Consider the following 16,086-nt stretch of genomic DNA (forward strand, 5'->3'; position numbering starts at 1 on the left):
ATAGGGAACTTTCGGGATAGCATTTGAAATGTAAATAAAGGAAATAATAATAATAATAATAATAATAATAATAATAATAAAGAAATAGCAATCACCAAAAAAGCCTACTAGAGTGAGTTTGGAATCCTTTTTTTGAAAATGTAGATTGCAGATTTAGATGCTAGGATGGATAATTGTAATATATTTTGTTTTGTGGTTTATGATGTTTTATGTAACCAAAAAGAATTTAACTTTAGGCTAATGTGTTTATCTGACATTTTCTTCCTCAGTTCTGTAGAGTTGGACTATGTTGTCAAAGTAGGACTGGCTATAATTTCGGTGGGTTTTGTTTGTGGGTTTGCCAGAAGTTTTCTTGTATTTTAGTAAAAAATATTCAATTGAAACTTCTAAAACCATTTTGTATTAGCTCTCTTCAAAGAGAGGTGATCCTTTTCTTGTTCTCTACCTTTAGGCAACTACTGGGCAATGCCATTTTAAACACTATGGAAGAGAGTGTACATTTGCACAGCAAAAAGGCATAGCGGGTACCTTGACCGATATAGTCAAATTCCTATCAAAGACTGATAAGAGACTCCTGGTGAGTTTTCATTCTTCAGATGTGCATTTCTGTCTTGCTACAAAGAACCAAAACATTCAAAACCACATTCACAGGGGGTTGTGCTGCCAGGAGAACAGTAAGGGCTGTAAGCCTAGGAAGTATTCCCTCTAGTAAGGAACTAGCATGATGGAGTGCTGAGATGGGCCCTGGATTAAGTGTGTGCTATAAGGGTTCATTACCTAGCAATTACCACCCATGTACCACCCAGACATTATTTCAGAACCCTCTCGACACCAAGTCACCCGGGCAGCCATATTTATAGCACAAGCTTCTCGTTTTCCCAATTTAATGACTTTATGAGAGAAAATGGAGAAGCAAAGCAGAGCACATGACTTAGGGAGGAGACTCTTTATGAGCATCATCCTTTCATCCTGTCCCAGAAGGTTCAGTCACTACGATGAAACATGTGCTACACATTGAACACACTGTGTAATTTATAAAACAAGAATGTTTGTTGTATTGAAGGAAAGAAGATTATAAAAAAGGACAGTTTTCTAAATACCACTAAAGATATTTAAAACTACTTCCTCACATTCAGTTGTGTGAGAGTGCACAGGAAAGTATGTCTCTATATGCCTATAGAGGTCAGAAAACAGCACTCTTCTTACATCTCGGGTCCTCATGTTTAGCAACAAGTAATTTTACCTGCTGAAGATCCATCTTGCAGGCACACTAAGGAGATTTTCAATCTATGTGAAATGTGTTTTACATTTTAAAATTTATATATATATATATATATATATATATATATATATATACACATATGTATATGTATATATATATATGTATATATGATATACAGGTGTCAGCTTGTCAGCTTCCCCTCCCCTCTGTTTGTGGCAAATTTTCCTTGTTGTTTTGAGGCTGCTTCTCAAAAATTCTTTTTCCTATCTTGTGGGAGAAACAGTGGGATTATGAGAGCATGCATATCAGATATTTACATGATTGCGTGACAGTCATTCCATCCACCGAACCATCTTCTCCAGCTGCTTATCTTTTAAGTGTAAAAAAATTTTAATGCCAGTGCTTTTAATTCTTTTCAAGTATTGCATGAAAGCTGACCAACACTGTTTAGATTTCTTATGCAATTTCGGGCAAATGGAAAGTGGGAAGGAAGCCAGTGTTCACATTCAGCTGGAAGGCAGGCCATCCATCTTGGAAATGGTGAGTCTGAAATCATATAGATAACTTTGTGGTGTGGATCTATAAAGCCAGTCATTTTTACATAGATGGGATATTATGGAAACATTTTTTTAAAAATTACATAGATAAGAATACAGTTTGAGAATAAAACCCAAATCTCTTTTTTACCACACTACCTGACAGAGGTGAACTATAGCATCATTGGGTTTCATTTAGAAATCATGCAACTTTCTGTGAACTTAATTAAATAGAAGTTGACTATCCTATCAGTTCACATAACGTTAAGTCACCGGTTCTCAGTGGTTGTAATGCTGCAACCCTTTAAGTTCTTTATGTTATGGTATTATCTCCCAATCATAAAATTATTTCATTGCTACTTTATAGCTGTAATTTTGCTACTGTTATGAATTGTAATGTAAATATCTGATATGCAGGATATCTGATACGAGGCTTCTAAAGGGGTCGTGGCACATAGGCTGAGAGCCACTGCCTTAAATCATCCTTTAAAACGTGCTATTTAAAAACTAAAACCAAGAAATAAAATTAAAATCTGATTTCAGAGAAAACCAAATGGAAACATCAAACTGTATCAACTAAACCTGGGTGTGGTGGCTCATGCCTGTAATCCCAGCACTCTGGAAGTCTTAAGATTATCTGGACTATGTAGTGAGTTCAAGGCCTTCTTGAATTTGAGATCCAATCTTAAATTAAAAAAAAAAAAAACTAAAACAAAATTCTGCCACAAAAATACAGTTTTCAAATAACAAACTTTAAAATTTCAAATAAAAAAGGAATTAAGAGTACTTTGGATTGTTTTCCTCTAAAGAACACATTTTACAAAGAGCTCTAAGGTGACAGGAGAAAACTTAAAACACTGGTTCAGTTTCCCCTTGTGGTCAGTGGACAATGTCAGTGACCAGTGTAGACAAGGCCATCCAATGGAGTTACAGACTGAAACAAATTTTGTTCACATATTTGAGATGACCCTTGCCCATGATAGCCAAAAGTAATGGATCTACTACATGTTCAGTAGCACTTCTGTTAAATTATAACACAGTGGTCAAAGGAATATTCATCAGAGAGCAGAGAAAGAGAGACCCATTCATCTTAGCTTCAGATATGCTTAAAGTCCTGAGGCCAGCATCAAGCCATTCAGCTGTGATATCTGCCTCTCATATGCCCCAAGTTTCTCAAGAGAGGTTCTACTGACACAGTGGACAGAAAATCCTTTTTTGTCAGACAGCCATGCACACTGCAGGACATTTAGGAGTGCCCTACACCCCAAGTTGTTCCTGCCACTGTTCACATCCCTACAATTAAAGATGTCCCCAGACATTGCATACTGTCCCTGGATGATAAGTCTTCCTGTTGAAAGAATGCTGTAGGCCTAGGTGAAGTTTGGAATTTTGAGCTCTAAAGACAACCTTTACCCAGTAGATTTTAGCATTTGAGGGAAGATAGATCTCCTTAAGAATCTGTAGTCACAGACCAAGGTGTAGCTCAATTGGGATAATGCTTGCCTAACATCCACAAAGCCCTGAGATCAATCCCTAGCACTGAGCGCTGATGTGAACTAGGTATGTAGTGATGCACACCTGTAATTCAAGCAGTAAGATTAGTAAATAAAGGTCATTCTCAACTAACAGCCTAGGCTCCATGTGATTTACTTTGAAAGAAAGAGAGAAAAGAAAGATAAAAAATGGAAAAGAAAGAAAGAAAGAAAGAAAGAAAGAAAGAGAAGAAGGAAAGAAAGAGAAGAAAGAAGGAGAGAAATAAAGAAGAAAGGAAGGGAGGAAGAAAGAGAGAAAGAGAGAAAGGAAGGAAGGAAGGAAGGAAGGAAGGAAGAAGAAAGAAAGAAAGAAAGAAAGAAAGAAAGAAAGAAAGAAAGAAAGAAAGAAAGAAAGAAAGAAAGAAAGAAAGAAAGAAAGAAAGAAAGAAAGAAAGAAAGAAAGAATAGCATTATCAAAATTGCTCAGTGGTTAAAACACTTCCCTCAAGCAAGATGACCAGCAGCACTGTGGTAGGAAAACCACCTACAATAAGTACTCATCTACCTCCATGTGTGCATAAAAGCAAATATTAGTACTATTTATTTTAAAAATTATATGTAAGTACTATGTTCTTATCCACCCCCTACAGATGCACCCCCTATGAAATTCAGGATTATGCCTATGAGTCCAAAAGAAGCCATCATAATTTCAGTAAATTACAGAAATTTCAGATAGCAAAAATGGCTTTTCTATTGACATGCCTTCCTGCAATGAACTATCAATCAAACTGTGGATGGTTTCTTTTCAAAACAGGATGAGACCTCATCACTCAAGTTTGAAATAAAAGCAACAGCTTTTCCAGAGCCACACCCAAAAGTTATTGAACTAAATAAGGATGAAAACATGGCCCATGTAAGATCTGCTCTCTTAGGGGCTACGTGAAGGCTGTCTGGGAACTAGTTCGAGGATGTTTATAAGTGGTGCCTTCTGGGAATCTGAGTCAGGAGTCAGCCTGTCACTAGGCCATAGAGGACTTTCAACTCCTTACCCAGAGGTAGCATTTTCTGCAACTGATGGGAAGTGTATGGAGAGCTCTCTGGAGAAGCAATTTGGTAGCGGTGAGCATGGGAAGCATGGGAAGCATGGGAAGAGCTGTAGAGCATTCCATTCACTGTTTCTGCTAAACAGTTGCCAGGGCTTGGTAAGGCTGAGACTAGAGCAAGACAGGGAGGACAGTTCTGATCTTTGTGGAGGCCCGGGAGGCTTTTCAAGGGAAATGTCAGCAGTGCTGTCTCTGAGTGTGTGTTTCCTTTGCTTACTGTGTGCAGGTTTTCTTGGAAGGGCTCCATCATCAAAGACCCAAACGGCATTTCACCATCGTTATTATTACCAGCAGCTTGCTACTTGGACTTATTGTACTTTTGTTAATTTCATGTGTTATGTGGAAGGTAACCCTTTAATAATTATCAATTCCATGTGTTATATGGACACTATGCCTTTCATAGTTACCAATAGTATACACTACTCAGAATGTCTTTATTGTCTCAAAGCCAATTATTTCAATATTTATCATTCTTGTTGTTTTCCGTTGCTATCTCAATGTTTACTACTGATCACCTATTTATTCTAACGCCACTTCAAGAGTCCGTTTGGGAAAATGTGAATAATGTCAAATATCAATGTGATGGGGAGTGCATATATATCACAGAGAAGTCCTATGTTTTCATGCTGCATGGTCCATGCTGATTATCTCTGTTTACAACTGTTTTCAGAGCTAGGCAAACATGGGCAAAGTTAGAAGTATTGCACACTGATTAGATATTTGATATGACTATTATGGGTTCAGAACTAGACACTTGTCGTCTAATCTGTTTTCAGGCTGGATTCTTTAAAAGACAGTACAAATCTATCCTACAAGAAGAAAACAGGAGAGACAGCTGGAGTTATGTCAACAGCAAAAGCAATGATGACTGAAGACTTCTATACTGAGAGAACTGAAAAAGACTCAGGTTAGGAGAAAGAAATCCTTTTTTTTTTTTTTTTTTTTGGTTTTTCAAGACAGGGTTTCTCTGTATAGCCCTGGCTGTCCTGGAACTCNCCTGGAACTCACTCTGTAAACCAGGCTGGCCTTGAACTCAGAAATCCGCCTGCCTCTGCCTCCTGAGTGCTGGGATTAAAGGCGTGCGCCACCAACGCCCAGATAAGAAATCCTTTTCATAAGACCTGTTAGAATTTCTTCTTTTTTCCATGTGCTTATGATTTTGTGACATATTCTGTCTTAGTGCAGGGGAAATCTTCAAAAAGAAGCTACCCAAAGGTGGCTTGTCAGCATCAGTGGATGAGTGAAGCAAAACACTAAAGCTCTAGACGTACTGGAGAGGTGACCTGTGGAAGACAACTTAAAGCTAGAGCAAATCCAGACTCAGCAGGACCTACTTCAAAGGAATGATTTTTCAATATTACTGATGAGGTGGGCTCATCTCAGTGAAATGGATGCCATGATGTGGAAACTTGTTGGCTTCAAATACTTTTATCTTCAAACTATGATCATGATCTTTGAATCCACTGAAACTCTTTCAAATGGCTATTCCCAGATTGTCTAATGGATAAATCATTTTTATTTGATATCTTCTTTATTTACATTTCAAATGTTATCCCCGTTCCTAGTTTCCCCTCCAAAAATCCCCTACCCTCTCCCCTCCCCCATCCCTGCCCTGCTCCCCAACCGACCCACTCCCACTTCCTGGCCCAGGCATTCCCTTATACTGCCGAATACAACCTACACAGGACCAAGGGCCTCTCCTCCTATTGACAGAGCACAGGGTCCCCAATGAAGAAGCTAGAGAAAGTACCCAAGGAGCTGAAGGGGTTTGCAGCCCCATAGGAGGAACAGCAATATGAACTAACCAGTAACCCCAGAGCTCCCTGGTACTAAACCATCACCAAAGAAAACACACGGAGAGACGCATGGCTCTAGCTGGATAAATCATTTTAAAGCAGAGGACTTGAAGACTGCTCTTGGTGGTGCTGCATCACTGGGCTGTGTCCCTACAGCCCTTTTACTCTGCAGATAGGAATTGTAAAATCCTGAAGAACAAAATTCGTTTGCAGCAGGATGGCTTCTGGAGAAATGGTGGTCAGCTGCAGACTCTTTTGTGTATGTACATATACTTTTTTAAACGATAAAAATCTCAATCTACTTCTTTCCTTTATTAAGAACACCCAGGAATAATTTGCAAATTCTTATTTGTAATAGCAATTTTTAAGAATTTTATCCTCACAGCAGATTATAAATATTGCACTTTAGCTGATACACACTGATATACCATGAACTGCAGTTCATTGATGATTGAAAATTGTGTGAAGAGAGATTTAAGAACCAATATTTCATAAAACATTCACTGCTTCAAATTAAGCAAACATGAGTATCCGCTAGTATATTGTTGTTTTTCTTGGTCTGGTTAAATATACATAAACTAGGACTCTAAAACACCACATTCTGTCATAGAAATGGAGAGACAAAAATCATAGTTGGAACTGCAAATCACTGATCAAGTTTGCGTGCAGCGACATCAAAATTGCCATGAGATAATGCATGCTTGATGTTATTGAACAAGATACTATTTTAAAATGAAAAAGCTTCTACCTGGGTTTCATATGATTTGTCTGTAGTTACAACCATTTTTATAGTATTTATTTCATATATGTAGTTTGATTAATGTAAGTTTTATTTGAATCTGTTATATGTAAGCAAGCTATGGCCAGATTTTGAACATGTGCTGGATAAAAGGTGCAGCCTTCAGTGTTACAAAGAAAGATCGCTTTACAGGAAGGGTTTGCTGCCAGCTGGCCCTTCCTCAGATTTCCTGATTTGTGAGGATGGCCTGTTCACAAGTCTGTGGCTGGAGAGCAGGGGTTGGCTGAAGCTGTTGAGGGAGATTTTGAGTGCTGAAACTTGAGCACAGAGCATCAGATCTGGGTGAGCAGAAACCATATTTAATTAGATGTTTATATTTTTAAGGGATACTTTTCTGTGTGTAAAAGGCTCAAATTGATGGTTTTCTCATAAAAATTCAAGTAGTTATTTCATGAGGATGCCAAAGTTAATAGATGAGAAATCAATATTATTTTAGACCTACCGTTTCAAGGGATGGTCTCTGAGGAAAGTTAAATGTGGATCATTGCACTGAAAACCTACTCCTGCCTTTCAGGTACAAAAGAACGCAGCTACCTCCTGGGGCACATTTTGCCCAATTAGAAAGAAATATTTTTATGTATATTTATGAATAAAACTTAGAATTTTATATAAGCTTTAAAATCTAGTTATTTCAAAAATGCTGTTAAGGGGTGGGTAGTAGAATAGTAGCCTAAGAGGAAAGATTTTTTTTTATTAAGTGGGTGTTCATGGTTATATTACTAGCTCACTGTGAAACCTGAAATTTTACAGAAGTTTTGTTTTATTAGGTTACAGGAAATACTAAAGCATTATCTTCAACAATATTGATAGCACAATGTTGTTCAAATTAGATCTAACAAACACCTTCCAAAAATCAGAATTTTGATTTTACGTTGATTTCATATTTTTTGATTTTCAAATACCTGGCTACTATTTTAATTATATTAAAGTATTTTAATTACATTAAAATAGATACTTTAATTATACTAAATAGATATCTTCATTAAAACATGTTGTGGTAAATCTCTCCAACCCAAATATGCCTTGGCAATGAAAACGCAACACAGTTAACATGATTACATGCTGTGCTCCTAGATTGGGCAGATCTACTACTACACTACCATTTTCCACAGCTTATGAGACCCCTTAGAACTTGGGGTTTCTCCAGGCCACATACTTCTGCTCTGCTTCACTTTGTCTTCCTCCTCCTCTGCATCCTCTCCCTCTTCCATTTTCTCCTTCTTCTCTCTCCATCTTCTGCTCCACTTGCCCTTTTATCTGCCCAATCATCAGCAATCCTTTATTTTACAAATTAAGGTGCGAATCAGGTTGACAGGAAATCACCTGAGTGCTGACTTATTCCTTGTTTGCAGCCACTCACAGGAGAACAGAATTAACATCAAATATAATTAGCCCCAGGGCTATCCACAACAAAAATGCATTTTCTATTTGTATATATCTTGCATGCCAGATTCCTTCATAATAAATTTCTGCTTTACATACTGCTTTCATATGCAATTACATGCTACTTTGCAATCATTCATTTCTTCCAGGCTTCCTCCATAGAGCCTGATCAGTCTTGGGTGCAGCCTATAAGGAATAACATGGGTTTGATGAGTTCATTTCTCTGCCACTATGATGTTTCAAATACCTCACAAGTGTGGTGCATAAATCACACATACAGATTGGCATATACTCCTACCTGAGCCACAAGCCAGCAAGGACCTAAAACACCAACATCTGTAACCATTCCAAAGCATTCTTAACCACCTTTCCTGCCTGGTTAATATCCTCTAGTGCCTCTGTGAAGAGACAGTCACTTAAGAACACCCCACCTAACAAGGCCCCTGCCCCCCCCCAGCATACTTTAGCCTGCTAAGACATTAAGCTTGCTAAGATTGAGTATGTAAGTTTCTACAACTTTATACCCATTGCTCATTCTTATTGACATATATGTACAGTGTGTTGAATACTTTGTAAAGACTTGACAGTCAACCTCATTACTTTATTAAATAAAAAGGATTTTAATAAAAGCAAACTGTTTGACAGATTATTACATGATATTAGAGCCCAGTTTGGCAGTGGTGGTGGGAGGGGAGCAGGGCTAGAGAGTATGGTACTACATTAACTTTATAAGGTTTAAGAATATCCTCAAAGACAAACAATGTAAATTGTCAACATGTCTGTATCATTTATACAAAATAATGTTTGCAATGTCAGCATAAATGCTCATATTTGTATTTATTGAGAGGTGTGCATATGTCTTTTTACAACTTGCTAACTTTCTGGCTTTTAATCTTCTGCTTGGGTTTGGGAGGCAGAACTCCCTTATTATAGTAATAGTGTTGCATCTAATATTCTACACAGAGAGTTATAAAATAGTTGGGCTTACCTAATGTGAACCTCTGATGAAGCTTCCATTAAGTCACCATCTACATTCCATGGAGACCCATGTTCTGAAATAGTTGTGTGGTTTCCAACCTCCTCCTGTGGGCTGTATCCATTGCTATTACTCTCTGAGTGAATTTTTACTTCTTCAATGGTATAAGTCTCCACAAAGGGAAGATTGAACTAAATGCAACAAATGCAGAAGAAAAAAAAAAGCCATGATGCTTCATGGTGGCCCCTATTAGAATTAAGTTTCATCATCATACTGACATCTTTATAGCTTTGAAACTCTAACCAGATAGCCCCAGGTTTTCTGAAAAATGACCCTCTTTCCACACCCATTCATCTCTACCGTATGACAGTTTGTACCTGTGAAGAATTTCCCACAAGAATGATGTCATAATTTCTAGTTAAAGACAGACCCTGTAGCTGACCTCACTGACTTCATTACAACCTTAGTCATCTGATGTGAAACAAACTCTAGCACAAGTTTCACCCTTGGAATTCAATACAGAAGAACTTGAATCTAAATTTATAAAAATTTAATAGGAAGTACAGAAGAGAAAGGAAAGAGGCAATCAAACATGGTTTTCCCAGGTGCTTACCAGCCATCTTAACAAACAAATGGACATGATGTACAGGATAGTTATTAGCCATTGCAGAATGCCACCAGGTAATGTTCAAGTTGTTCTTTTTCTCCTTTGCCAAATGAAATTACCCAGGTGGAGGAACAGCAATGAATCCTCAATTTTATCTATAAAGACCCTTTTTACAAATAGGGTACAGGGCAAAAGTAACAGGGGCTAAGACTGATTATCTGGGGTGGGGAACAGACATGATTTAGCCCAGATCAGCCAGCCTTGGAAATTTATGTAAACATAATCTAGGAAACGAATGATTATGCAGCAAGTTCTGGTTTATACCCAATGTGGGAACTCTAACTTAGTCACAGCGGGCAAGGAGTTTCATGGAGAGCCAGGCGGGTGAGAGTTGCTTAGAGCTGAAGTGAGCATGGACTCCACATTTTAACTCATCCTATTATATAGTGTAAGCTGTAGTGCCTCCTAGACCTTTGTTCTGTGTATAAAATCAGGATTTAGGGGAAGACACTGACCCTGAATTTGCTTTAAACAGCTTTGTACATTTTGTACTTCATTTGTATGCAGAAGGGGGAGGGGAGACTATGTTCACTAAGGGAAAATCCCAAAGCCATTATTTTAAAATATGAAATGATCGATGGTTATTAACTATATTTACAATAAAATTATTTGGCTACCTTAACTACTTTGAAGAACCTAATTACAAAATGTTTCAATGTACATTGTATGTCCTGCCCAAGAATTCCTATGTTGAAGTCCTAATCTTGAATGTCTCAGAAGATAACTGCTTTTGAAGATAAGGCTTCTAAAGATGTAGTTATATTAAACACATTTCTGGGTGGCAGAGCCTAACTGAAAACTTGTGTAAAAATATAGCCTATATAATGCAGCGACTTCTCTTAAGTACGAGGCAGATACTGAGAGCTTTGCACCCAATGTGGGGGACAGTTGTTTCTTTTGGGGTGGTAGAAGTTTGAGAGCATTGAAAGATAGCAGGGATTCACATGTCCCAAGGGACAGCCACATGAAAATACCCTTAGAGGACAATCATGTCCCAAAGGGACAATGACCTAATGAGATAGTGAACAAGTTGACACCTTCCTCAAGTCATAGCTGGGACTTGCAGTGAGAAAATGGTTTCCCAAGGACCATGGAGTTCATGTTGAGGAAACGGAAACCTGCCCTTGGGAAAGAGGAGAAATCAGCTATTTTAGGAAAATTCTTCCAAGAGGAAATACAAAGACAAGACAGACTAAAGATACACAAAAGAGAGGCCATTATAATGAGTAAGGTTTGAATTTAGGAAGAGGGAGAGATACAAAATGAGAACCAACAGAAGCAGTTGTGGTAATATTGTGAGAAAATGAGGAAGGGAGTTTCAGAAAAACTGCAGTAAGAGGGAAGATGCTGCTATCTGAAGAAAGGGGTAAAGTCAAGGTCAGCACGGGCTGGGCCCATAGGACTGGGAGACGTGAGTGGTTTACAGACTTTACAGCATAAGAGAAGGACGGAGGCCCTGCAGATCTGAAGACCGGATCAGACCTTTGCATGGGTGTGTGCTTAGAAGGCAAGCAATTGGAAAAATGGGAACAAAGGGACCACACAGAAGAGAGGATCCTCAGAAGATGGGAGAGTGAATTTAATATCTTTAAAGCCTCTTGCCAAAGGTGGCCATGGAGAACAAGAAATGTGAGGAAAAGGAAGAGCTAGCAAGAGGGTGCAGTTAAAAGGGCCCCAAAGCGTAGTTTTATCCTCTGTTTTACTGAGTGGGGAGTCACTGTAAAAACAGTGAGGTTATCTTCAATCTGTTCTACAGCTGTTCATAAACTCTGACATTCCAGCAATGAAAACATGGCTCAGAGAATGAAATGCTAAAACAATTCAGAATTTGTTTCCTTCCTACATACCAGCACTGTTGCAGATTCACTGCACAGTGGAGAATCCTTCAGTAACTAAGATATGTGTAGACTTTCTTATATGGCAAAGTGTTTTTTAGTGTTATATATAATTCATATTCCCATGTTGTTCATTATTCATTGAAATGATTATATGAAAAACATACCAGATTATTGGAGTTCTTTATTGTAGTGTAAAATTATGAGACAAACTTGGGGGCCTGGGGACTGAAGGGAAGGCTCAACTCTTAAGAGTTCTTACTGCCCTTCCAGAGGACTCAAGGTTCATTCTCAGTACAAATGTGAATCAGCTCTCACAACCACCTATAACTCTAGCTCAAGAAAATCCAACTCCCTCTTGTGAGTCCCACAGGCACACACAGACACACAAAGAAAATCAGTTTGCTTGCTCTCTCTCTCTCTCTCTCTCTCTCTCTCTCTCTCTCCTTACCTCCCTCCCTTCCTCCCCCTCCTTCTTCCCCCTTCTCTGTGTCCCTACCCCTTTATTAGTGCCTATAGTGTATGATCAACAGTCATCCTGGATTTACTGCCCTCCTCCCATCTTTCCTCCCCTTACTACATCCAAGCACCATTCATGTCCCATAAATGAAGAATGGATACATAAAATGTGGTATGTTTACACAATGGAATACTACTCAGCTATTAAAAATGACAACTTCATGAACTTTGTAGGTAAATGGATGGAACTAGAAAATATCATCCTGAGTGAGGTAACCCAGACCCAAAGGACATACATAGTATATACTCAATGATAAGTGGATATTAGCCCAAAAGCTCAGAATGCCCATGATACAACTCAAAGACCATATGAAGCTTAGCAAAAAGGAATACCAAAGTATGGATGCTTCAATCCAAGTTAGAAGGAGGAAAAATAATTACAGGAAGCAGAAGAGGGAGCGATCTAGGTGGGAGAGGGGAGGAGGAAAAGGGAGGTGGGGCAGAACCAGGATGGGAAGAGATAGTAGAGAAGTCCAGAGGGCCATGAAAATGGAAATAAGTAGAAGTGTGGAGGGAACTTGGAAAACCACTAGAAAGTTCCAGACACCAGGCATGCAAGAGACTCCCAGGACGCAATGAGGTTGACATTAGCCAAAATACCCAACAGAGGAGAGACAACCTGAAGAGACCACCTACAGTAGATAGCCACAGCCCCCAGTGGAAGGATGGGGCCACCCACCCATCTCAACGTTTTGTTTTGTTTGTTTGTTTGTTTGTTTTTTTTTAACTGAGAATTGTCCCTGTCTAAAGAAATGCAGGGCCAAAAAAAGCAGAGACTGAAGGAAAGGCCATCCAGAGACTGCCCCACTTAGGGATCCATTCCATCCTCAGACATCAAACCCCTATACTATTGCTGATGCTAAGATATGCTTAGAGACAGGAGCCTGCTAGGGCTGTCCTCTGAGAGGCTCTACCAGCACCTTACAAAGACAGATGCAGATACAGTCAACTATTGGACTGAGCCCGGGGACCCTAATGGAAGAGTTAGGGGAAGAGCTGAAGGAGCTGAAGGGGATTACAACCCCATAGGAAGAACAACAATATCAACTAACTAGACCCCTCAGAGCTCCCAGGGACTAAACCACCAACCAAAGACTACACATGGGCTAGTACATGACTCTGGCTACATATGTAGCAGAGGACTGTCTCATCTGGCATCAGTGGGAGGAGAGGTGCTTGGTCCTGTGGAGGCTTGATGCCTCAGAGAAAGGAGATGCTAGAGGGGTGAAGATAGAGTGGGTGGGAGGGTGGGGGAACACCCTCTTTGAGGTAAAGGGAGATGTGGAGGGTTTGCGAAGGGGAGACCAGGATGGAGGATAACATTTGGAATGAAAACAAATAAAATGATTATTTTAAAAAAAAAGATTATGTCAAACTACAAAGTTTTACAGACACACCTGTGCTTCAAGACTAATAGCTGGGTCATAGTGTGTGCCCAAGAGCACAGCTCATCATCATATTTGCTCTGTCTCTCTTAGTCTAATCACTTAAGTGGAAATATTTCTAAATACATTTTAAATAACAGTAACATCTATAAAATGGGTATTTAAAGCAAATAGCTGCAAATCCTTTGAAATCCATGAATATGGAGCAGGTTGGAAGCAAATGTCAGGAAAATCTAACTGTCATAAGTTTAGAATCTGCTGTTGTAAAAACCAAGAAAGCTAAACTCTCAGATTTCGCCACTTTCCATTCTAAAGAACAGCTTGAGTGTGTGTGTGTGTGTGTGTGTGTGTGTGTATGTGTGTGTGTAACTGTACCCTTAACTGACTTCACGTTTCAATGTAATACTAGAATTTTGTTTTTTTCTTTACAGGGGGGAAAAAATCATATAACCCACATGTCAAAAGAATCAAATGTACGTTAATACTGGCATACTGGCACACACATTTTCAAATTTTGAAGTAAAGGCTGAGGGGAAAAGATTATTGACATAGACAGAAATCAAGGCTTCTCACAAGACTAAATGTGATGGTAATCTCTGAAGCATCATTATCTCCATGATTAATAGCCTTGCAAAGAAGTAAACAAACAAACAAACAAACAGAAAAACAACAAAAAATGTCCATACCTGATTATTTACACTGGAGAATCTTTTCAGGTGCTTTACAAATTCTGATCGAGCGGTGTTCTGTACAACTCTAAGAGCCATGCTTCCATTATGTAATCTGAAATTAAACATTTGTATTTGACATTAAGGAGTTTAACAGACTGTCAGAAACTACCCCATATCATTTTGTCTGACAAAAATAGTGTTCTCTAAAGGATACTGACCAATATCAAAAATCACCATGTTGAATTTTAAATTTTTTAAATCACATTTTGCTGTACTCTCGTTGAAATGAAAAAGCTTTTCAAATTAGTTTTATTAATCCCTGGGGTTTCTTCTCAGCAAAACCTTACTGCAGGGCCCTTTGAAAATCAAACCTTTACACACCCTAATCACATCAAGAAGTAACATTAAATCTGCCTTAATTATTTAAGAATTCTAGACATGAAGCTATGTATTTTACATTTTGAAAATGAATTGTGACACAGTGAACATTTGCAAATGATCTGAGATAACCTGTGGCTAGCTGTTTTTCTAAAATCCAAAGTGTGGTTAAAGTGTTTATGGGCAGAAGGTCTAAGTGACACATAAGATGAAATAAATCAAACTGCTCTGGTATAGAGGACAGAGTGAACAATTGCTACCACATATGTTCAGCTAAAGAGCAGAGCATTTTAATCTTACATAACACTTCCATCCAGTAAGAGAGGATAGAAACCAAAAGTGTGATCAGATGCCAACACAGCAGCCACAAATGCATTAGCTTTAGAAGGCATTTTTGCAGAAATACACACAAATAATTTCATGCTTGATTTCAGGGCAAACACAAACTTCTCCCAAGAATAGCAATGACATTAAAAGGAGGCTCAGGCTAGAGCTGTGTGGAGCCTGAGATGTTTGCTCTTCAGCCAGTCGTTCTATGTAAGAATGGACCACTGCAGTGGACAGCATGCAATGGCAATCAAAAAAACACAAAAAAATTGCTAGTGACAGAGCTCTTAACTGCTGAGTTAAGTGAGGTCCAATCCTCCTATCCACCATGCGGTCCCCTCCCTCTGAAAACAAACAGCACCTGAGTGTTCATGGCACTGTCTTTACACATCATTATTCCTAGTTGTGTGATTTTATAAATATTTTTCCTCCTCCTTTGTTCCTCATGATAACATTTGGGAGAGAACCACTTTCTAGGATAAAAAAAAAAATGGACATTTGCTTAAAAGAATGTGCAGAGGAAAGAGTAACTCTAATTCTGAGAAGCTATAAAATGTCTAGCTGGTTCTTTCATTGAAATGTAGCCGAGAGATTCCAATACATCATGGTTCACATTAAGCAAAACCATAATGTCTCTCTAATTAGAAGCATCAACCCAACCCAGTTCCCCTCACAGACAAGAACACGCTTATACCTACTGAGCCATCTCTCCAGCCCTCATATTAAGGATATGGAGTGCAGACACATTCACAAGAAATATCAACATGGATTATAATATTGTCAATAAGTAGTGAAATGAAAGCAAACAAAGGAGGTGCGTAGCAGAGTTATGCCAATGGGACCCAAGGAACTCTTTAGACAGAGGGTTAGTAAAATGGAATTGAAAGTAGTGTGGGGAGCCGTCCTCACAATCTCCATGGCAAGACGGCGCTGGCATCCGGTGTTCTAACTAGTAAACAAGCGGTCTGCGCATGTGCCGGGTAAATTTCCATCCCTTGCGCCCTGCCTGTCCCATGG

At 38.8% G+C, this 16,086-nt stretch overlaps 2 protein-coding genes across 2 annotated transcripts in view; one reads left to right on the forward strand and one right to left on the reverse strand.

Moving 5' to 3' along the window:
* Nucleotides 1-5,852, forward strand: part of Itga4 (integrin subunit alpha 4) — a 73,184-nt gene extending 67,332 nt beyond the window's left edge. The window contains exons 24-29 of the mRNA XM_021192709.2: nucleotides 452-577; nucleotides 1,643-1,762; nucleotides 4,045-4,143; nucleotides 4,560-4,679; nucleotides 5,110-5,240; nucleotides 5,514-5,852. Coding sequence (XP_021048368.1) covers nucleotides 452-577; nucleotides 1,643-1,762; nucleotides 4,045-4,143; nucleotides 4,560-4,679; nucleotides 5,110-5,205 — 561 coding nt within the window. The 3' untranslated portion in view covers nucleotides 5,206-5,240; nucleotides 5,514-5,852. The remainder of the gene's footprint in view (nucleotides 1-451; nucleotides 578-1,642; nucleotides 1,763-4,044; nucleotides 4,144-4,559; nucleotides 4,680-5,109; nucleotides 5,241-5,513) is intronic.
* Nucleotides 5,853-8,163: 2,311 nt separating this feature from the next.
* The window catches only part of Cerkl (ceramide kinase like), a 96,391-nt gene continuing 88,468 nt past the window's right edge, over nucleotides 8,164-16,086 (reverse strand). The window contains exons 7-9 of the mRNA XM_021193725.1: nucleotides 14,380-14,476; nucleotides 9,300-9,478; nucleotides 8,164-8,497 (exon numbers count right to left, since the gene is read on the reverse strand). Coding sequence (XP_021049384.1) covers nucleotides 8,416-8,497; nucleotides 9,300-9,478; nucleotides 14,380-14,476 — 358 coding nt within the window. The 3' untranslated portion in view covers nucleotides 8,164-8,415. The remainder of the gene's footprint in view (nucleotides 8,498-9,299; nucleotides 9,479-14,379; nucleotides 14,477-16,086) is intronic.

Source organism: Mus pahari, chromosome 3, assembly GCF_900095145.1.
Source record: "Mus pahari chromosome 3, PAHARI_EIJ_v1.1, whole genome shotgun sequence".
NCBI classification, from domain to species: domain Eukaryota; kingdom Metazoa; phylum Chordata; class Mammalia; order Rodentia; family Muridae; genus Mus; species Mus pahari.